This window comes from Neovison vison, chromosome X, assembly GCF_020171115.1.
Source record: "Neovison vison isolate M4711 chromosome X, ASM_NN_V1, whole genome shotgun sequence".
Classification (NCBI taxonomy): Eukaryota; Metazoa; Chordata; class Mammalia; order Carnivora; family Mustelidae; genus Neogale; species Neogale vison.
Window position 1 is genome coordinate 130,682,074 of NC_058105.1, and position 23,210 is coordinate 130,705,283.

General features: G+C 54.6%; 1 protein-coding gene across 2 annotated transcripts; it reads right to left on the reverse strand.

Annotated features, from left to right (window-relative positions):
- Positions 1-4,480: 4,480 nt before the first annotated feature.
- On the reverse strand, positions 4,481-17,893 carry ASMT (acetylserotonin O-methyltransferase). Of its 2 annotated transcripts, XM_044235059.1 has the most exons (8): positions 17,825-17,893; positions 12,454-12,628; positions 10,927-11,056; positions 9,046-9,114; positions 8,315-8,514; positions 6,942-7,082; positions 4,886-5,008; positions 4,481-4,725 (listed from the first exon to the last, which is right to left on the reverse strand). In XM_044235059.1, the coding sequence occupies exons 1-8, from the start codon at positions 17,891-17,893 to the stop codon at positions 4,514-4,516; spliced, it is 1,119 nt and encodes a 372-aa protein (XP_044090994.1). In that variant the 3' UTR covers positions 4,481-4,513. The 2 variants fall into 2 exon arrangements, with proteins under 2 accessions (XP_044090994.1, XP_044090995.1); XM_044235060.1 differs by lacking the exon at positions 6,942-7,082 and having other exon boundaries at positions 8,396-8,514.
- Between the last annotated feature and the right edge of the window lie 5,317 nt (positions 17,894-23,210).

Below are 23,210 nucleotides of genomic sequence, written 5' to 3' on the forward strand. Positions count from 1 at the left end.
TTTTTAAATTTTTTTCCTGGTACTTTGCATACTATGTTTGTTTCTATCAATCTCTTGCCTTAAGTAGGGAAGAAGACGTATGGCTTTCCTAAAATCGTGATGTATGGGGTGCCTGGGTGGCTCAGTGGTTTAAGCCTCTGCCTTCGGCTCAGGTCATGATCCCAGAGTCCTGGGATCAAGCCCCCGCATATGGCTCTCTGCTCAGCGGGGAGCCTACTTCCCCCACCCCCTTCTGCCTGCCTCTCTGCCTACTTGTGATTTCTGTCAAATAAATAAATAAAATCTAAAAATAAAATAAAATAGAATAAAATAAAATCGTGATGTCCATAAATGCCTCTCAAGGAATGTTGGTGTCTCTACATAGGGAAAGCACACGCGACCTCTCTCCACCGGAGGACGTCTAATAACGGTTGTCTTCAAACTATTGACAGTCTCTCTGGCCCCAGGTGCCCAGGACAGACCTCCGACAGATGTCGGAACACACAAGATATTCAACACCCATGGGCGTCTGCGGGAGGCATCTCGGTTGCACGGCGGCAAACACACAGCGAGGAATTTACACAAGCTCCAGGGGGCTGTCGCTCTCGGCACATGGGTATAATTTCGTGATTCTTCCTGTCAAACTGTGCTCCGTACATCTGATGACAGGAGAGGCAGATGGCGCGTCGTGTGAACGGATAGAACCTGGGGTCTTTACACAGTGTTGAGTTCGCGGTGTCTCAGAAAAACAAACAAACAAGAAACAAGAACAACAACAAAAACAATGGGTTTGCAGGGTCCGTGACACTGGGGTTCAGCCTGGGCGTCATTCCCGAGGGCTTGTGAGTTGAGGGAGACACGAATGTGGCGTCCCAGGGAGTGGTTTTCGTCATTGGACACGCAAGATTTTGACATACGAGCCTGTCCTTGTGTGGAGACTTGGGCTCTGCCTCCAGAGTCTGACCAGAGGCTCTTCTGTGGACCAGGCTCCCCTGGGAGCTGCGGTTTCATGCTCTGCTTCAGGGTTTGGACCTCATGGGCATCTATGTGGCTGCAGGGTCACCATGAGGGATGATGGGATCCTATGCATTCTATTCTCACATTTCATAAAAACGGAACCGTACACTATGGTGTCCTTTCCTGAGCACCTTCTGTCTCTAAGCATGGTGTGTTTGTGGTTCATCTCTGTTAGCATGGGCCGCTAGTTTTGGGTGTGGTTTGGGTTTTTGCATTGTTTTTTATTTGCTTTTAAAATATCTCCAAGCCTCCGTGTGTTCTCCGCAAACCGGGAAGGCATAGTGTTTGCAAGCGAAGGAAGAAAGAAGGGGCTTCGGTGTGGCTGACCAGCCCCCTGCCCTCATGGGACGTTGGCTGTATGCCCTGTTTCATGGTCTGCAGCGTGTCCCCCCTCCCCACCTCCCTGCATCGTGGACGTGGCTCAGGAACACGTATGTTTAATGAGAAATGCAATGAGAACCATCTGGTCTGGTTTCATTGCCCCTTAGTGGGTCTCTGAAACCCAGATCTACTCATTTGTCCAGCGTGCTGGGCAGAGAGCAGGGAAGCTGAGCCCAGAGCAGGCACAGAACACAAGAAACGCCCGGGATCTGACCCCGGAGCAGCGTCTGCAGCGGGGCAGAGCAGGGAGGCAGGAAGCAACCTTCCCCACCTTCCACACACACGTGTCCTGCCCGGGTTTCCTCAGGAAATGCTCTGCTGAAACCTCCTGGAACACAACGTCCAGCTAATTAACGTCCAGGGAATTAACGTCACCATTCTGCACGTGTTCCTTTGCCCCCCGTTGGAAGGTCCTGTGGGAGAGCAAGCAAGACGCCCACCTCCATGGCTCATTCCCTCCACCAACAGACTCGGAGAAAGGCGTTTGGTTCCTCTACCACATTCCCGGAGTGGTCCCGGGTCCTGCAGCCACGAGACCAGCCCCAGGCTTCTTGAAGGTTTGCTCATGGGCAGGAGAGGGAGAAAGAACTCTCCAGAAGCAAACGCTCTAAGAAAAGGAAGGTGGGACGGTGCCGTCCCATATCTACAACAGGGAGCCAGTCGCCTCTTGCTCTCCGTGTAGAGGACGACCTTGTGCGTATTGTGATTTGTAGGAATTGGTACTTGTCCTTTACAGCGGAAAATGATGGAAAGGTACTTTCAGACGCTGTTCTCCTTTTCAGGACACCTGACACTTGAAGGAGTAAAGGCTGCTTCTCTCTTGGGGGATCTGCTGTCTGCAGGATTCAGGGTCTCCGCTGGATGCGGGAGCCGGGTCCATCCACGACCCCACGGCGCCACCTGCTGACAGACGGGCGTCTCCGGCCCCAGCAGTCCCCGTGTCGCCGTGGCAACAGCAGGAGGACACACATACACACACACACACACACACACACTCACACACACACACCCCTCTCCTGCCCTGCTGGCCGTTCTGAGAAGCAGTGGGGTCAAAGTCAGAACAGGTGTTTCCTGCAGCCCTGCAGGGTCACTCCTGGAAAGTCCAGCCAAGCCGACGGAGGCCCGAGCGCGCTCTGCGACCCGGAGCTGGCTGACGCCCTCTGAAGGAGGTTTTTGCAACGGCCGCACCTCCTCACCTCCCCCGGAGGAGAAGCGGACCCTCCGCGGGCCGCGCTTCCCGCTCTCCCGCTGTCGGGTCGGCCTGACCCAAGCCCTCAGCCGGCCAGGGCCGGGCAGCCTTCTACGCATCCCTGAAACCCGACCTGGTCTCGAGAGCCATGACCCTGGCAAAGCTCCAGCGGGGTCACGTGTTAACCCGGGGCCGTCTCAGCCTCAGCACTGTGGAGACCTGGTGCTGGACCCCTGTCTGGGGCCGCCTGGGCCGTGCGGGGTGATGAGCCTCGTACCTGGTCCCCACCCTCCACGAGCAGGCAGGACCTCCTCCTCAAGGGACGGCCCAAGAAGGACTCCAGACCGTACCAAAGTCACTCCCTTTGAGACTCATGGGTTTCAACCCCTTGAAACTCACAGAAGGCGTGAGATACACGGGGCTTGATAGATGAACCAGTCCCGTCCTTTTACGGGAAGCCTGCAGGCCCAATGAGACCGATGTCCTGCCCAAGGTCAGCTTACTCTCAGAAGCAAATCCTGGGAATAGACATGGCCAACCTGTGTCCTTCCTGCTTTCAGGGACCTCCTACAGCGTCAAGATTATCTACGGGTTCCCCTGCAGCCCTGTGGAGGTTAAAACAATGATCTTGTACCAGCAGGTGCTGTGTCCACGTCTCGGAGACAAGGGTGTAAGTGCCCAGGGTTAGGGTTAGTATGTGGGATGGCTGTTGGCTTGTCTGGGGAACTCGATACCTAAATTCAGGGTACCTGGTGCTCAAGAAGTTAGTGTTTGGGGGAAACACACACACACGCACACACACACACACATAGGCACAGAGACACACATGCGTAGAGGCATCCATTGTTCAAATGTTGCAACTGAATGTAGAACAGGCAAGTTCATAGACAGGGACCATAAGATGCTGGAGGCCAGGGTCTCAGGGAAGGGATAGGGAGTTCGTGCTTTATGGGGACGGGGCTTCCGTTTAAGGATGAGAAAGTTCTGGGGACGGGTGGTGCCCACGGTTGTACAGTATTATGATTCCGCTCAGGTTCCGCTCAGGGCCACGGCACAGGGCACCGAGAAAGGGTTAAAAGGGCAAATTCCACAGCACCTCTACTTGGCCACCGTAAAAGAAAGATGAAAATAAATCGCCGTTATGGTGCCAGGGGAGACAGAGCAGGACAACGGCCGTGTGGGCTCACTTGTACGTGGGACATCAACAGACACGAGAACCAAGGTCATCGATGCAGAGAACAGAGTCGCGGTTTGCCGGTGTGGGAGGCAGGGTGGGCGAAATGGGTACAGACAGCAAAGGGCACCCCTGCCCCACCTGAGATCGAGACAAAGTCTACAAGAGCGGAACTCGCAGACGCAGAGAGCAGAAGGCGGCCCCCCGGGTCTGGGGGAGAAACGGGGTGATGGAGGGCGCGCCCAGGGCACAGGCCTCCCGTGAGAAGCGGAAGGAGTCCTGCGGCCGTAACGTCCAGCAGGGTGACAGTCACGGACTATCGCACGCTTGGCCGTTGCTGAGGCAGCAGATCTGAAATGTCCTCGGAGACGACAATAGGAGTCACCCCGGGAAGGGGTGTGGGTTAGCTCGACTGCGCTCGTCTGTGCATCGGAATACCGTGTGGCGCGGCTCCCAGGTGTTCAGTTTTGTCCCCTATGCTGCCAGAAATCCAGGAACACGGAGTCGAAATGGGGTCGAATGAAAGAGACTTGGGCAGCATGGAGCGGAGTAGGCTAGGAGACACAGAACAGGTTGGGATACAGCACGGGACAGCAGAATACAGTAGAACAGGACAAAATCAACAGAGTGATGGGCAGTTGACGACAGCCAGCAGAGACCCCCGCTCCGCCGTCAGCCCCCCAGAAATGCGGAAGCTCACGGAGACCCCCCACCTCTGCCGCCGCCGGTACCGAGGGTGTCGGTTGGATCGGTCGCTGCAGACCCACGGGGAGCTACCTCCTGGCGAGGATGGCATCATAAATGCCCCCCGTTCTCCTGCACTGGATGTCCTGGAAGCCGGCGGGAGCCAGGAGCGCCCGGTACTGGGCGGGGGTCCGCTCCCGGCCCTCCGTCTGCACCAGCATGTTCAGCGAGTACAGCTGCGTGGTCCGCGGGCCCCGTCCGTCTGCATCCAGGAGGCTTTCGATCACCAGGACGCCGCCGCCTGGGACAGGGAGAGATGGCCGTGAGCAAGGGACCAGCCTGTCTGAGGATGCCCGCTCGACCTCAGAGGCTGGCGGCCCCGGCCCCCGGCCCCCAGCCCCCAGCCCAGCTCTCCCACTGCCCCGGGTGCCTTTCCACCCTCACGAGGCCCCACGCCCCACCTGGTTTGCAGGCGCGATGGACCCTCGCCAGCAGCTGTGAGCACCGCATGTCGGTCCAGTCGTGCAGGACCCTGGCCAGGATGTACAGATCTGCCTCCGGAAGCGGGTCTTTAAAGAAATCTCCTAGAACACAGGCAGGTACCCTGGGGTCAGTCAGCAAGTCAACCCCACATGACCGCACCTGCACCCGGGATGCAAAAGTCACCTAACGGTGTCGAGCTATCCTCACGTCTTCCCATTCGGGATGGGAAGACCTCGCCCCGAGCAAAGGAAGTCTTGGGGAAGACAAGAAAACTTGGGACAGTGTTTGGGGTCCCTTTCCATCCTTCGGATCTGCAAAATGATTTTATTTTTATCTTATTTCCTAAGGTTGCAAGTACACAGCTCTCCGAGCCTTGATTTCAGGACGCCCCGAGCCATCGGTCCGCAGCTCCTGTCTGACGCGTTGAAGTACGTCAACAGTCCATGCGTGTTTTCCTGGTTGAAAAATGAAAATGCCCAAGAAAGACCCTCCATGCGCCCATGGTGTCAAAGACTCAAGTCTTATAATATTTTTCCTGCAAGAAGTACCAATTTTGGAGGAAATCTTGGATAGACCTGTAGTGTGCGGGGTCAACCGGCAGCCGAATGTTGTCCAAACTGTACAAAATCGCAGGAATTTGGGAAGAGTGTGCACTGGATTCCGCAGGGGTCAGTCCATCACTCTGCTCTGTCCTGAGGCCCCCAGGAAATCTGAGGTCCACAGGCATTTCCCTATGATGTAGGGAAGACCACAACAGGAATCCTCCAAACAGATTTTCTTCCATCAGCCACAGAAGATGGGGGGTGGCAAATTCTGGCCCGGGGGCCACATTTGGTGGGCCGTATGTTTGTGTACAGCAGGTGAAGGAGACAATCCAGACCTCAGGATGAAGAACACACGGGCGGTTTCCACCAGGTTTCCCTTCGTGACCAACAACAAGGACGGCAGAAGACCAGTTCAGCTGAGTGATAACAAGGTAATCTGCTCTCTCGCCCGACCCCCACAACCTCTGAAGTCTGTGTGTTTCTCCCATTTTCCAGAGGAAGCACGTCAATTCGTCCCAAGACTTGTGATAAAGACTCTCAGAGGCCAGGTTTGGGGTGAGGCGAGTCAGGCCCTCTGCTGGCTGCAAAATTAAAGGGGCCCCAAACCTGGTCATCAAGATTTCTTATATTTTAATGTGATGTTTTTTAATAAATGAACAGTAAGCCCCCACCCCAAATATCCATGATGGACAAAGCTGGGGGATGTTACATAAAGCCAGAATCCAACCCTATGGGTAGATGACCCCAGCCACATTGATCTGAGCCTCCAAATGGCAAAGTCTCCCTCATGTTCTGAGTCAGCAGAAGTCCACGAGCTTCCCTTCACCCAGTTCACGTACCAGCATGGATTTAGACACCCGCATGGAGGTCTTGGGGTCTGTGTAAGAAAAGCAACACCAGCTGGGGGCTTAAGCCACGGGCATCCATCCCCTCCCAGCTCTGAAGACCACAAGTGTGAGATCCAGGCGGGGCAGGGATGCTGAGATCCAGACGGGGCAGGGCTGTGCTCTCTTCCGAGGCTCCAGGAGAGCGTCCTTCCTGCCTTTTCCAGCTTCTGGGGCTCCAGGCGTCTCTGAACTGCGGACTCTCCTACCTCCATCTTCATGTGGCTTCTCCTATGTGTCCGTGTGTCCTCTTCTGTCTCTCACAAGCACCCCTGTCCTTGGATTCAGGGCCACCCTGACCCAGGATGAGCTCATCTCAGATCCTTCCTTTCATTACTCTGCAAAGACCCTGTTTCCAAACAAGGCCCCATGCACCAATCCTAGGTGGACACAAATTTTGAGGAAACAGTCTTCCATCCAGCCAAATGCTCGAGAAAGAACTAAGTGTAAGGACACCATCTAGCCATACGCTGTTTGCCAAGCATCGCGGACAGTAATTCTAAGTTGAGGCCGTTGCCCACGGCGCACCCTCGGCCCGACCTGAGCCCCCGGCGGAGGCATCTGTGTTTCCCGGTGCACACGCAGAGAGCACGGAAGCCACCCACCTTCACGGAAGCTGATCCGCGGATCCTCCAGGAATGAGAAGTGCTTCTTTGCCGTCTGGACCACCTTGGGGATGTCGAACACGGTGACCTGACACCCGGGGTACAGAGAGGTGCACTCCTTGGCCAGAGCCCCAGAGCAGCCTGGAAGCGGACACAGAACAGGACAGGCAGACAGGAAGGTATGAGGAACATGCGTCTTGGCTCACCATGGACCCTTGGGAGGACGTCCATGTGGAGGACATGCTTCTGCCCCCCCCCCATAGAGGTGTTCACGGCTCCATCATCACCCACGAGCCCCTGAATCTTCAAACCTTCCTGGCTGGACCGGCCCACTGATCACCATGACCCCATTCTGCGTGCCTCATAGGCAGACACGCACTTGGGAACCACGACAATCCCATGTGGGGCTGCCCCGTTATCTGAGGGTTCTGCGGCACAGAGAGACCATGGAACGTGCCCAAAGTCTCACAGCAAGCCGAGCACAGGGGTCACTTTTGAATAAACCACACCAGGGCTCCCAATCATGGCGCCCTGCTCCCAAATACAGTGGAGGGGAGGTTGCCCTGATGTGGGCTGCGGGTTTGAACACCTCAGATCTGGAGACCAAGGACTGGGGACCTCCTGGATGCACCTTGCTGCCTGTCTGCATCCTGGGCAGCTCGGTCCAAGGCAGCAAGCCATTGTGTTGCTCAGAGGATGGAGCCACACCCAACGTCAGGCTGGTGTCACCCCCAGAACGTTCCCCTGGGCCAACATGGTGTCGGGAGCCCTTGAATCCCCGTCTAATGGGGTTCATGCTCCTCGTGCCTCCTCTATGGGACCATCAGGGTTGGTCAGAGCGAGAGCACTTGCTTGAAGGGGACCACGAGTTACACCTGGCTGCCCCGACCTCCACCCACGCTTTAGGACAGGGACGACCCACACCCACTACTCTTGCATCTGCTCTAGGATGTGCCACACCCAGTCTTCAGCCCCAGAAGATGGTCCAGACATGGGCATTCCTCTCATCCTGATGTTAGCATCAGGACCCCCAGAGCCCAGAAGCCCCTGGCAGCCCCACACAGTGCTTTGCCTGCCCCGGGGAAGGCAGTGTGGGAAGGTCGACTAGATGTCCCAGCTGAGTGCTTTCCAAGACCTCCGTGACTGGTACACCCCACCATGGTCCAAAGCCTTTTGTGTCTCAGTGAGCAACACCAATGTCGACCCCTGTGTGGACTGGGCACCGGCAGCGTCCCTGAAGGCAGAGAGTCTCCGTCCAGCCCTGATGCATGGGGCCAGAACCACAGACGGTCCACCTGGTGCCAGGAGAAGCTGGGACCCTCTCAGCCGGCAGGAGGCGTGCGGATGCTTTCTCCCCGATCCTGAATGGCGGCCCAGTCGTCTTCCCTCCCCAGGGGACACTAGGGAGCACACTAGCCCCAAGACACAGCCCCACCTGTGGGGCCAACGCTCACCGCCAACGTCGCAGATGAGCGGGAACGGGGACAGGTCAAAGGCGGCCAGCACGTGCCTCCCGCTGACGCTCCAGACGTCCTCCAGAGCCCTCATGAACTGCAGCCGCTCGCCCTCGGATCTGCATGCAAAACCACACCTGTCAAGACCGCGTGGACATCCAAACCGGGGGAGAAGCATTGGCCAGAGCAGGGGACTTGGACGAGGGCGAAGCCCAGGATGGCTCAGGAGGCACCAGCCTTGAGGACTCGGTACCCCTGCCCATCCTTCTCCCCTTTCCCACCCCCCGGTCAGCGAGGAACCCTGCAAAGAGCCATTGGGGCACCGACACCTGGGGGTTGTGGAACCAGACCCTACGCCAACAGCAGCATCATGTGCATTCTTAGAGCTGACCTACTAACTGGGTGACTCTGACCCAACCAAAACCCATTCCTCATTTTTCTACATCTCTGTTCCTGTGTGTAGAGCCCCTAGGAAGGAAGGACAGATTCCTGCCTGCTCAGGACACTGACCAACACCAAAAAATCATCTTTATTATTATTTTTTTTAATTTAAAACATCAACGTCTCTGTTTTGCTCTGATTGGACCCATGTATTCCTCACGGCGAGTGTGTTGAGAGACCGTTCCGCAAGCATGGGCGCTTGGCATTACCTGTAGATCGCGGTGAAGAGCTCATCCGAGGGAACCCCAAACACCTCTGGATACTGGTTCTTGCCGTCCCTGCAAACGGGCAGGACGTGGTCACCCGGGATCTGACATGTTCAGGGAGCACCCGCTGTCGCACGCATGGGATCATACAACCTCACCTCCCATCACAGACAGGACAAGCAGGGGACGGGAGTCAGTCACCAAACACACGCTTGCACCCAGTTCTGGGCTGGAACACGTGTCTGCTCAGGGCGACAGGCTGCACCACAAGCCCAGCTCTGCCGTGTGAGCAAGGAAGCAGTGGGCTGTAAAGACCATCTGAAGGAAGCTTGAAAATAAGGTGCGGTCAGGGGACGCAGAGGTCTACAGGATTCATCGGCTGGCCTCGGGGACAGCAGAAGCCTTGCTGGGCTATTATCAATACCTGTCGGTATCAGTCATCTATCTATACCCATTCATCAATATCTATTATTCATATATGTTTCCTAATGCATATCAATACCTATGTATACCTATCAATATTTATTCATCTATTATCTATTAATATCTATCAATACTTATCCATCAATATCCTTCTACTACCAATCTCCCTACCTACCTACCCATCTACCTATCCATCCATCTACCTATCATCCATCCGTCTGTCTACCTATCCATCCATTCAACCATCCATCCATCCATCCTTGTACTGTCATCCGTCCATCCCGATATCTATCTATCTATCATCTATGTGATATAGATCTCTATATCTACCAATCATCCATTCATCCGTCCATCATCCATCCACCGTCTAACTGTCCACCCATCAAACCAACCATGCTTCATCTACCCATCTAACCATCCTTATATTATCATCTGTCATTCCTGTAGCTGTCAATCAATCAATCATCTGTCCATCCAACCATCCATCCATCCATCCACCTGTCCATCCATCCAACCATCTATCCATCCATCCATCTGGACATCCCTATACTCTCATCCATCAACCCTATAGCTGTCAATGAATCATCTGTCCGTCCAACCATCCATTAATCATCCATCCATCTATGTATCTATCAGTCACCTATCCATCCATGCATCCATTCATCCACCTGTCCATCCACCCATCCATCCAACCGTCCATGCATCCAGCCATCCAGCCTTCTACCCAACCCTATATCATCATGTAGCCATCCATCCATCCATCCCTATATTTATCAATCATCCATCCATCCATCCATCCACCTGTTCATCCATCCAACCATCCAACCATCCATCCATCATCCATCCACCCATCTAGCCATCCCTGTGCTATCATCCATCCATCCCTGTATCTATCTACCTACCTCTCTACCTGCCCATCTATGTATTCATCCATCTCTGCCACTGATCCCCAGTTGCAGGTGATTCTGCCGCCAAGACGCACTCGTCAATGTCTGGGGACATTTTTTTTATTATCATGACTGGGGAGACGGTAGTGGCACATGGTGGGAGGAGACCAGAGACACTGCTCTATGCCCTGCAGAGCCCAGGACACCGCGCCTCAGAGAGCGATCCAGCACCAGACACCCACATCGCCGAGCCCAAGAGCAGCTGTGAGACACACAACCATTGCAATTCAGGCAGAATCTTGTTGTGCGCCATCTTCCCCAACTTGTCTCCTCGGCCCGGGGCCCTTTCCCTGGAGAGCATCAAACCACAGGACTCCTAACTGGGCAGATTTGCATTTCTTGAATTCCTTCAGCCAAGACCATGAGGGTTTCTCCGATCTGCTCTGGCTGTCCAGACCTAGCAGTGTCGTGTTTGATCTACAAGAAACCTGGCACTTCAGCTGCACAGATGCCCTGATACCAGCCCCCCAGGGAGCCCCGGCTCCGCTGTCCACGCCGTCAAGGCCATGCCCACCTCACAGCCTGGGCCAGGTGGCCCCAACACAGGTACGTCGTCCTGGACAGGTACCGCAGCATGTTGCCTTGGTACTTGGGACTGGCCCTGACCAGGTAGGTGCTGGAGAGCTCCGTGTTTTGATACAAGGCTGAAAACAAACCCAGAGAACACAAAAGGCGAAGTTAGATTCCAGGTCCTGGCCATGTGTTGGCCCCAGCGTCGGGAACATCAGGATTCTCGAACTGGCAGAGCAGATTCGCCCGGGGGCTCATCTTGAAGAGCAGGGGGGCCACTGGGCACCTGGCACACCTGCTGGATTCCGTTTTGGCAAATCCCGTTGGAAGGTCTGGTGCAGCAGGTGCGAAGGGCAAGGAGGCTGATGGGGAACCCTATACTATAATCCGTGGGCTTTAAAATAACACCTGATAGGGACCTACCATCTACTGGTGACATGACCATCTCCAGAATGGGACTCAAGTGGACGGAGCAGGGACTGTCTTTCTGCCATGCTCAGCCAAGCAGCAGGCAACCAACCCCGGGTGAAGCCCTGCAGGCAACGTGCAGCACCAGGACCACAAAGGCCTCCTTGCTCCTGGGCCAGTGCCCTGCTGTGAGCTACCCCATCCTGCAACGTCTGCAAATGGCCAGTCCCGTGCCCAAGCCTACCTCCCTATCTCCTCTCGTGGGGACCCTGCTTCCCACGGAGCCCCCGCTGTCTTGCATGAGGTGGTCCCCAGCTGGGTGTCGGCACCCACCCAACGCCCCAGGGCCAAGGGACAACTGATCATTGTGCCAGATGCTGCCTCCACAAGCATTCCCTGCCCCCGCTGTCTCCCGGCAGGGGTGTCCTCCTGGGGGTGCGAGCTCGGGGTCAGTCACCCCCGTACATGTCGTGGGCAAAGACTATTCTCAGGGAGTGGCGAATGCTGGTTCCAGCTAGCTTGCACCCTCGTACCTTCTGGATTTCCACGCCCGGGCCTCTGAGAGCGGTCAACCCCCACAAGATGCTCAAGCTTAGCCATCCCTGAGTCCGTGCAGCCCACAACCTCAACTGCTGCATGACTGCATGCCACACGCACAAAAGCCACTAAGCACCACTGCTACAGCGGCCAACGCTCCTGTTCTTGGACGCTCTGGCTCAAGCAACGCTTCCCACATTCACCACGTCATGAATCGACAATTCGGAAAATGGTCGAAAGGAGGGACATACAGTTGAAACCCCTCGTCATCACCATATTTCACAAGACAGAAGTCATTTCCACAGCAAAATGAGAAGGTACTATCGTAAGGAATGGCAATCCTTTAGCGGGATAAATTTAGTTGGATGAAAAGTACTCCCTTGTGATTTTTTCCCCCATTTTGTTCTTGCTCATTGGATACTTTGTGAGGGGACCGAGGTGAGCACCAGCATGTAGAGACCTCTCCAGAAGGGGGTCAGCGAAACACAGCCTGGACGCTCAACGTGGCCCACGGCTTGCCTTTGTAAATAAAGTTTTATTGACCCCCAGCCATGCCCATTCATTTACGTAATGGCTACATGCTTACCTTTTCCCCTCCTGGTTTCGGCCTGAAGCAGCTTCAGGGACACGCAGGTGTCCAGCAGGAGTTCCGTCCCATGGGAGCTGGTGCCCAGTCGTGCAGCCACAGCCACCGCACCCAGGGGCTCCGGGGCCTCCGCGAGAAGGTCAAAGACGCCCAGCTCGCAGGCGGCAAACAGAACCTCGGAAACAAGGGGCCAGCGTTGAGCACCCTAGGAACCGCCCTGACCCCAGGGAGCCAGGGGTGTGTCTTCAGGGGACTCGGCACTGCGGTGGGGAAATGCCATGGCCGTTCCTTGAAAAATCAAACACAGAATGGCCACAGAAACCAGAAATCCCACTTCTCTGTGTGGCCCCAAAGACTTGAACGTGGAGCTTCGGAGAGATCCTTGTACACCTGTGTTCACGGATATACTGTCGGTGGCCAAAACATGCATTTTTTTGTATGCATTTTTATGGCCAAAACGTGCATTTTGGTGGCCAAGCGTGCATTACGGACAAATGGACAAACCAATTATGGTCCACGCACACAGTGGACTATGATGCAGCCTTGAGAAGGAAGGGCGTTCTGCCCCTGTTGGGACACGGGGGGGCCTTGAGGACATGGTGGCCAGTGACATAAGCCACACACAGAAGGACGAATCCTGTGTGATTTCATGTAGGTCCCTAGAGGAGTCCCACCCATGGAGAAAGACAGCAGAGGGTAGGGTCAGGGGCTGGGGACGGGGATGGGGGCAGCGGCTCACGGGGACAGAGCTTTAGTCTGGGGAAGATGGAAAGTTCTGGAGACGGATGGAGGGAGGTGGTTGTCCAACAGTGTGAATGAGCTCCGTGCCCCTCAGCCATGCACGTAAAAACGGTGGAGATGGTGAAATTGATGCTATGGCTATTTTTCAATGATTAAAAAAAAACTTAATAATTTTTTAAAAGTTAAAGAATAAAAATAAAATTTTCAAATGCAACGTTCGAACTCATTGAAATTTGAATTTGAATTTCAAAATGTAAAACAAAATGCGTACCATTTAAGCAAAGGTTCGGATATTTGAAGCAGACTAGCTAGCATAACTAAAATGAAATAAAAAGAAAAGAAAAGAAAGGAAATTACACGAAACACGCTTCCACTGTGCACTCGGAAGGACCTGTTCCTACGGCTCCAGGAGCTGTGGGGTTGACCAGCTGTGTGGACGACGGCATCTGAGAGACGGGTTGGTTCCCAAAGAGGGCGAGGGGTGGTTCTGCCGACTGCGTTCAGGGTGCCGCGGGGCCATTCACTGGCTGGCCGGCTCGGGGAAAGGGGGAGTCTGACCAGGTCTGGGTTTCTGCAGCATCCCTCCCGCCCCATCTGTCTTCAGACGCTCGGCACTAAACCCCTCCCTCCTGGCACGCCCAGAACAGCATCACTCGGACAAGCCAGCAGCCTGGGAACCACTGCAGGAAAGAAACACCCTCTGAAGGGAACCTGTGGTCCCCGAAGGGAACACCCGCGGAGGGACAGGGCCCCGCACCGCCCCCTGCAAACCCACGTTGAGTTTCAAGACCCCGGTCCTTTTGCCTCTCCTCGGTTAGCAACGATAACCTGCGGGCACAGGGTCAGGAACCACGTTGTTTCCATTTTGCAAATGGTTTGTGTTGTGTTGCTGGTGTTCAGAGGTCACCGGTGTTCCCCAAACCGTGGTGTCAGTCTAAAACTGTGTTCTTTGTTTTCTTCCGTTTACCTGTCTATGGAACTTTGCAGTTCATGCCTGAAAATAATGCATAAGGCATAAAACGTGGCTAAGTTCATGCATTTTTTTTTTTCTCCTCCTACACAGTGTTTTGGATGCACGGTGCCAAGACCATGGTGGCCTCACTGAGATTACTGGCCAGGATGGAAGCACACACTCACGTCCCACATACGCAGACGGTCCTAGAGCGCAGGTGCCTCCCTCCGCACTCGTCCAATATGGACGTGAATATGGAAAAAGGTAAGTCCCATCTCCGTGCTTCGTGAGGTCGTAAGTAGGTTGGTGTTTGCGTTTTCGCTGAGCACACGGGAATCCCGACTCGCACACACGGCCGTGGCGGGGTGCACAGTGATACTGCACTCACTGTTACTCTGTGATGCGGATCCTGTTCACTCAGATTCCGAGAAAGCAGCGTATTTGGACCCTAGCCCGGCTGACACCTGGGGCCGGATGACTGTCTGCGGTGAGGCGTCCTGCACCATAGGCTGTGGAGTCGGGTCCCTGGTTTCCACCCGCCACATACCAGGAGCACCCGCATCCCGGTCGTGACAACCAAAAATGTCCCCAGACCCTGCCGAGTGTCCCCTGAGTGTGTGTGTGGGGGGAGGTGTGTCCCCATTTGAGAAGCCCTGGAGGAAAGTTCTATCAAGGTTATCCAGACGCCCCACCTATAAAATTCGATTAAGTTGTATCCGTGTGGGTTCTGTGAGGGTCGCACAAACTCTTATGCTTGCAACATTGTATCAAGTCACGTGAGGGTTCCACTCCTCGTTCTAGTAACATTGTATCAAGTCACTCTTCTGTCAAGGTTGTATGAACCAACCTAGCAACATTGTATCAAGTCACGTGAGGGTTCCACTCCTCGTTCTAGTAACATTGTATCAAGTCAGTCTTCTGTGAAGGTTGACCGAACCACCCTGTTAATGTTGCAGGAACTCTTCTGCAAGGAACCGTGTACATATGAAGGGCTTCACTCCGCTGCTTCAAGCCTTATTCTATCAAGACGGCATTAGCGCTCGCTCGAGTGAAGGGGTGTCGTTTCTTATTTTGCTACAGTCGCATTCACTCCTGTTACGACTCCATGACTCTTGTGCTGAGCCGTTAGGAACTCCTACCGCATTTAGATTTTATTAACTCCTTCGATCAAGGTCATATTGAGTTTTAGTCTATCAAAGTCATATTAAGTACTATTCCGAGAAGGTTATATTAAGTCTTACCCCATCGAGGTCCTATTCAGTATTATTTTATCCCGATCTGATTAAGTTTTATTCTATCAAGGTCACGGTTAGGTTTTATGGTATCAAAGTCGTATGAAGTATTATGCTCTCAAGGTTCTATTAGGTTTTATTGTATCAAGGTTGTATTAAGTTTTATTGTATCAAGATCCTATTAAGTTCTTTTCTATGAAGGTTGTATTGGGTTTTATTGTATCAAGATTGCATTCAGTTCTGTTGTACCAAGATCCTATTAAGTTCTTTTCTATGAAGGTTGTGTTGGGTTTTATGGTATCAAGGTTGTATTAAGTTTTATTGTATCAAGGTTGTATTGGGTTTTATTGTATCAAGATTGCATTTTATTCTATTGTATCAAGATCCTATTATTTTTTAAGAAAAATTATTTTTTATTTTTTATTTTTATTTTTTTTATTTTATTTATTTTTATTATTTTAAATAAAATTTTATTTATTTATTTATTTATTTTATTTGACAAAGAGAGATCACAAGTAGGCAGAGGCGGGCAGAGAGAGAGGAGGAAGCAGGCTCCCCACTGAGCAGAGAGCCTGATGCAGGGCTCGATACCAAAACCCTGGGATCATGACCTGAGCCGAAGGCAGAGGCTTTAACCCACTGAGCCACCCAGGCGCCCCGAGATCCTATTAAGTTATTTTCTGTGAAGGTTGTGTCGGGTTTTAGGGTATCACGATTGTATTAAGTACTATTCTGTGAAGGTCGTGTTCCATCTTCTTCCGTTAACCTCATGACAACGGGGTAACACAGCGTCACGTGTACTGATCCCAAAATTCATAACGCGGCAATGTGAGCCAGAAGAAACTGCCCCAACTGGTCTGGAAACACTCCACGAGCACAAGTAAGTCACGTCTTCAAGCAACAGAAACGCAGTCAATTATTGTGATTGTTTGGTCGAAGCGCGGTCCTTTTCCTCACCTCAAAGGCTCTGCAGGAGGAATGCTTAACCCGTGGGAGTCGACAGACCGAATCGGGGGGCACCTGTGAGCTCGGTTGGGGACCACGTGTGGTTTCCGTATTAGTGACCTCCGCGCAAACTCAGCACCCGCTTTGGTTATGAATTAAGAGAAAAGCACGGCCGTGTTAGGGTGTCCGTGACTCAGTGACCCAGGGAAGACAAAACGTCTCCGTGTCTTGGGGTATCTGACCCAGGGCACCCGAAATACCACTGGCAACCGCACGGTGCCATGGTGCCCGTGATTTTGGACCCTACCAGCTGCACACATCCCTGCAGTCTTGGAGTCCCCGACCCTGTGCCCCAGCGTCTGCCGTCCTTAGACGTCTCTCTGCCTTGTCGATGCTCAGCCAGTACACGGTGAAGCTGCGTGTTCTCCGAATTCGAGGCTCACTGCAAAGAGCCAGGGAGGGTCCCCCTATAAGAGAAATCCACCGCCGTCCTGCCCGGCAGCTGTGAACATTCTCCTGCCATCTGCGTCCACACAGCTGTCCACATGGACACGTTCCGCACCTGAACCCCGGAGATTTCCAACACAGCATGCGTGTGTCCCGCCAACGTCGACCCCCCCAGCCCTGACACCGATGGAGCTTTAAAATATAAAATCTAGGGGCACCTGGGGGGCTCAGATGGTTAACCCTCTGCATTTGGCTTAGGTCATGATCTTAGGGTCCTGGGATCGGGCCCCGCATCGGGCTCTCTGCTCAGCAGGAAGCCTGTTTCCCCCTCTGCCTCTCTCCGCTGCTCGTGCATGCTGTCTCTCTCTCAAATAAATGCATAAAATCTTTAAAAAAAAATAAAAAAGATAAATAGATAAAATCTTGAAAAAAATAAAATAAAATATAAAGCAAAAATTCACATAGCAGGAGAATCGGCAACAGGCATTTTAAACGAAACAACTCCGGGACGTGTGGGTCGTTCACTGCCTTATTGAACCACCACCTCTGTCCGGTTGCAGAATGTTCCCATCCTCCCAAAGGGAGAGGCCGTGCCCATTAGCTGTCCCTCCCCACTCCCCTCTCCAGCGCCCAGCGCCCAGCGACCACCACCCGACTTGCTGTTCTCGGCGTTTCGCGTAAATGCCATCAACCCCCCACATGGCCCGCGAGTCTCCGGTTTCCGCACCGGATCTGCCCAGCCACAAGAAGGGATGACATATTGACGCACGCCCCGTTGTGGACGGACCCCCAGACCCGCCTCTAGCTTAAGCCATCCCTTGGCTGTTTCGGGCATCCGTGCGACCCTGTCACAAAATGGGTTTTCAGTGTTTCGATCCCGTCTTTGAATAAAGTGCCCCTGTGGAGGACACGTTTCTGCCCAGACACCTGCCGGGACATTCCACCCCGAAACGACACTCTGTACCCATTAAGCGGTCACTCCCCATTGCCCTCGCCCAGCTCCCGCCAACGGGATCCAAGCGTGCCCTGCGGAATGTCGTCCCCGTGCCCCTACCTGGGAGACCATGAACCCGTTTGCGTACTCGGTCAGCAGCCGGAAGGCCTGTTCCTCGGGGGAACTCATCTTGGTCCCACGCCGGGCTGGCCTTGAGAGCCCCCGGTTGTCCCCGCGGCAGGGCGCGTGGGTCTGTTGGCAAGCGCTCGGGTGGCCTGCGGCTCCGAGCTGCTGCCTGAGCTCCTTGCCGGAAGCCCAGTGAGAGCCAAAGGCGGATCACTCCAGAAAATCCCATTAGCCCTATTAAGGGGATGACAAAGCTTGAGGGTCCTTGCTGGCTTCCTGCTGGCTCCTTCTGTCCCTGCTGCGCACACAGCCCCAGAACGGCCCACACCTCTCCCCTCCCTCCCTACACCATCAGCGCTGGAATGGATCCCAAACTATAGGCGACCATTGATGACTCATTTCAGGGACTGAAGACTCTAGTCCCCTTTACACGGACAGACAAATGGGTGTCATTAATCTCCCCAGGGCTACTAGCATCACAGAGGACTCAAGACCCACTGGGCTAAAACCAAGGGACTTATCTTCCCCCAGCTCTGGAGTCCAGAACCACCACCGAGATCCAGGCGGGGCAGGACCACTGAGATCCAGGCGGGGCAGGGCCGTGCTTCCTTCACAGGATTCAGGGGCACATTCCATGGACACATTTAACCCAGAGTAGACAGGGCGAGCTCAGCTGCCTTCCACGGCTCAGGGTCCTTCCAACAACGTCTGAAGTCACGTCCTCCTTAGCTCTCCACAGCCAGCAAACGCCCTCGGCCCCCTTCCACGGACTTGGGCTCTGAGACTGTTACGAATCGTGTGTCGTGCGGCTGATAACATTGCACGGTAGGGACTCCAGTGAGGGGGGTCTCCGAAACGCGGCTTCTGAAACATCGTCATGTTATTTGTTCCCCCGGCCCACGCCGTCCATCTGTCGGTGTCCAAGATGTCGGCAGCAGCTCAGGTGACAGACAGCAGAGGCCACACGTGGGCAGTGGGCTCCCGTACAGGAGAGCAACGGCCTGTCCCCGCGCCGCTCCCTCCAGGACCTCCCCTCCCCGTGGGTCTCACCCAACCAGAGCCCCTGTGCCACCGGGCACTGCTCCCTGGGGTCACGCTCCGCTGTTCTCTATTAACACCAGCGACTTTGTGCAGGAAACGTGATCATCCCCGTAGCCACGATCTCCAGGCCACAGACACGAATTCCGGAAACTCCGGGCACACAGCAGGGGATGCGGGGCGGCCAGGCGTCCTGGGGATGTGCTGGCAGCAGGAGGCACGGCGGTAGCCCTGTGAGCGTGCCGGGTGAGGGGTGGAGGGGACACTGAGGTGCAGCCCGAGACACTGAGGCTGGCGGGGGGCGCCGGGTCCATGCTGGGGCAGGACAGGCCAAGGTGCCCATCCATGGGGACATCATGGCAACTGGGCAGGAGACTGGTGGCCGGCGGGGTCTCGTGGCTGCAGGAAGGGTCACCTGCCATGCTCGTATTTTAGATCGTCTTGTGTTGCATTTCATTGCTTTTCATTTCATTTCCTTATTTTATTTCTATCTGTTTCTCTATTTGCATTTGTGTTACTTTGTACTATTCTCTTTTCTTTTCAGGCGTTTTATTTTTCATTTTATCACTGCGTTTTTATTTATTATATTATGTTACTTTAGGATATCCCTTTATTTCATTTCCTAAAGAGATCGACTGCTTTTAGAGAGCGAGGGAGCACAAGCAGGGGGAGCAGAGGGAGGGTTCCAGCGCTGGGCACGGAGCGTGACGCAGGACTCGGTTTCGCGACCCTGACAGCACGACCTGAGTGGAAATCAGAATTGGACGCTGAACCGACTGATTTATTTACTTGACTATTTTTGTCGGTCACCTTAATGTCCCCCATACGAGGCACCGTCCTCCTGGCATTGTGCAGTCACCATCCTTTGTCCTCTGATCTGAGCATCCGTCCGTGGCCCCCCGCATCCCACAGGTGATGAGGGCCACCCCTGGGCTCCCCGGTCAGTGTGCAGACGTCCAGCTGGTGTCTGGGACCCCCTCACTGGCACGGTCTCCACCACATCCTGGCAGACAGCCTGGCCGTGTCTCTGCAGCCCTGCACACACCACCACTTACGACCCCTTTCCACAGCGCAGCTGCCGGAGTATGGACTTCTCCTCCGTGCGGACCCCACCTCAGTTTGCCAAGTTCTCCGAAATTTCTCCCCGGTACATCGATGGCAACAACCCTGAACAGGGATGCCTGTGTGGCTCAGTCGGAAATGACCCTGAGCGGACAGCCCAGCGCTACGAGGTTTCCTGCCTCTCACGTTTACGGTTGTCTCCGAGGCTGGGGTTCTTTTGTGGCCTTTCAACAATATTTTCCACGTTTTATGGAGCCTGCAGTTCCTTGCAGATCCGTTTCTCGGTACTCGGTAGCTTCTCTGCTCTTCTGGATGCTTTGTCCTCACTGGGACGCCTTCTAAGGGGTCATTCCTGATGTGTGGAGCCATGGCGGGCTGTCGTCACTGCTGATGCATGGAGACACGACGCACGGCGGAATCTCCTCCCCGCTGACCTTCAGAGACGCTGCGGACGTCTGTGCACCGCTCTGCGTCCTGCAATGTCTAGGAGCAAACCAACCTCCTCCAGGTGTCTTGAGATTTTCGTGTGGGTGATTAAAATGCCTGCATGTGATCAACACCCGGCTTCTTCCTTTCCAATTCGAAGACCAAGGGAGAGGAAGAAAACCGACGTTGGGTACGTCTGCAGGAACCTTTAATCGACCCATGTGTCTCGTGATCATCTCCATATGTATTCAGCTAGTGATTGACATATGTATCTTACTCATTCATTTTGGCTTTAATGACATGCCCGGGTAGTCCTACCGCTTGGCCTGGTCCCTGTCGTACGGTTTAGTCGATGTGAAGTTCCAGTCCGGCTTGCTTTGTTTCGGAGACATAAAGGCAGTCTTCGAAACGCGGAAATTGCACCATTTACTTGATAATCCATGAAAACCAGCTGGGACCTGTATGAAAAGGTCACGTATCTGAATGCATGGTCACCCACTCCTTTTTGGTTTTTCCTAGTCCTGACTCTTTTTGGACCCGGTATGTGCCCCCACCAGTCTCTCGGGCCCTCTCTGATGCTCGATTTCACAAGCAAAGCCCAGATGACAACTGTAGGTCCTCCTGCAGCCTCTGCTTTCCTCCACCCTTCACGCCTGCAAGTCTGAGCTCAGCATCCGCTCGCCACACCTTGCCCGTGCCATGCCCCATTTCGGGGACAGCATCACCTGTCTGCGGATGCAGCCAAGGCTCCAAGGGAGAGCGCTACACCGTTGCGACAACATGCCAGGCTTGTCCTGTGGGTGGGTGGGCCACGGGCTATATGATGGAGCCTAAAATGTCCTTGCACAGCCGCATGCACAGAGGCTGGAAGTAAGACGCGGAATGACCCTCGGGTGCAGGAGGGGGTCACAGGAGGGACAGGACGACCCACTACCAATCGCATTTGCTCGGTTAGTGTGCAAGCAGCCGTGCTCAGACAGGACACCCCATCCCAGCAGGGAGGATCTCCCCGGGATCTTCCGTTAAGGCGATTACCTTAGTAATGAGATTGAGGGCTGAGACGGGCTGGAGACTAATGCCTACATTTCAAGGTCAGCGCGCACGTCCTCCCCTTTTGGAAGCAGAGTCCCAAACACGGGTCAACAGAGGACTCCCATGTCCGAGTGGCTGGGAATGGACAGCCACCCCCTTGCACATCTCCAACCACTGGTGCAGCATCCACGGTCGCCCATCCAGGCCTGGGCAGTCCGTGTTCCTTGCGGGAAGACACGAGATGCCAACTTGACAGAAGACAAGTCCCACCACACGAGAAACAGAGAAAGGGTCTGCACGGACAGGAGTTGTCCAAACACGAACCAGCTCTTGGGTTTCTTCGGGGAGGGGGGCAAAATGTTCTCAGGTGTGTGTTCTCAGGCGTGCTGATGGCTGCCCCATCTCTGTGCCCAGAGATGCTGGATTGTGGCCTGCAATTGTCAAAATGGACCACTAATGTTCTGTCCACAGCGTGGCCCACCTGCCCATTTCCTGGGGTCCCCACGTCCCCAGGAAAGGACGACGCACACATGGGGGTCGACCCAGAGAAGCCCCTCTGCTTCCCCCACGGAGAGACGCTCGGGGGGGAAAATCGGTCACAGACAGAATCATGGATGTGTCGAGAGGATGAACAACCCCACCGGACCAGCCTGACGGCCACAAAGGACGTGTGAGTGGCGCAGACCCACCAGTCTGCAGACAGGACGCTTGGTGGCACGGCTCCTGTGGGAGGACCCGCTGAGTCCCTCAGGCTGCAGCCACGAGTCCCTCGCACGTCTGCAGAAACACCTGAGAAGTGCCGGGGTGAGTTTGGGGTAGGGTGGACATCAGTAGCACACAGGCACCGATGGGGGAACATGTGTCCACAGATCCGCACCCGTGTCAGCCCGGAGCCCTGGAATCAGGCAGACGGCCTTCGGGATCTCGTCCACGGTCCTGGATGGACTCTACTGGACACATAAGGTGGGAAATCACAAGCCTGGTGGGTCAGCGCGAAGGTGACCGAGGCGTTAGGTGGCAGATTGCATCAATTCTAAAATCACGTTATTGATTGATTTTATAGGAGGCCATCGTGGCAATGAAGACGCTATGTGGGGTTGAATAATGTCCCCATAACGTTCCTGGACCCTTGGGAGGAGACGTCTCAGGACAAGGGGGTCTGCAGATGGGATGAGTGAGCAGACGGGCTGCGGGCAAAGAGGAGGGAGCAGCAGGTCGCCTGGCCGCAGGGCTGAGTGTGCCGGAGCCGGGGAAACATGCGGTGTGACCGGCGGGAACGTCTGTCCACCCCACCAGGGACAGGAAGGGTCGGGCTGGCCAGAGGGCCCATGCATTCTTGCACGCTCTCGTCCCTAAGCCAAATGAGGCTTCCTTCGACGTCTTCCCAAAGACAAGCCCACGCACGGCATCATCACACCGGTTAGGCAGGTTCCACCGTAGAAACCGCAGGTGGCCAACGTCCGCAGAGAGTTGGGTAAACACTGGCGGGAGAATGTGCGCTTTCTTCTCTTTCCTGACAGGAAGACATGCATGGAGCTGCCCCCGTGAGCCTGTCTGTCACGGGCCATCCAGATCCCGGTGCGCAGGACGGACAGAATCGCCGCCTCTTGGGATTTATGTTTTAAAGCAGAGGAATCGTGAGCAAAGAGGTTAAAACATCCGTGTCAGAGGGTTCTAATATGCGTTGTGGAGAGAAGGGGAGGAGGGCGCCTGGGTTTGGGGAGGGGGTGCGATTTTCTAATAGAGTGGTCAGGGGTCCTGTACATGTGAGTGCCAAGGCCGGCAGGTGGCCAAGGGAAGAGCAGCCCAGAAAGAGTAATGG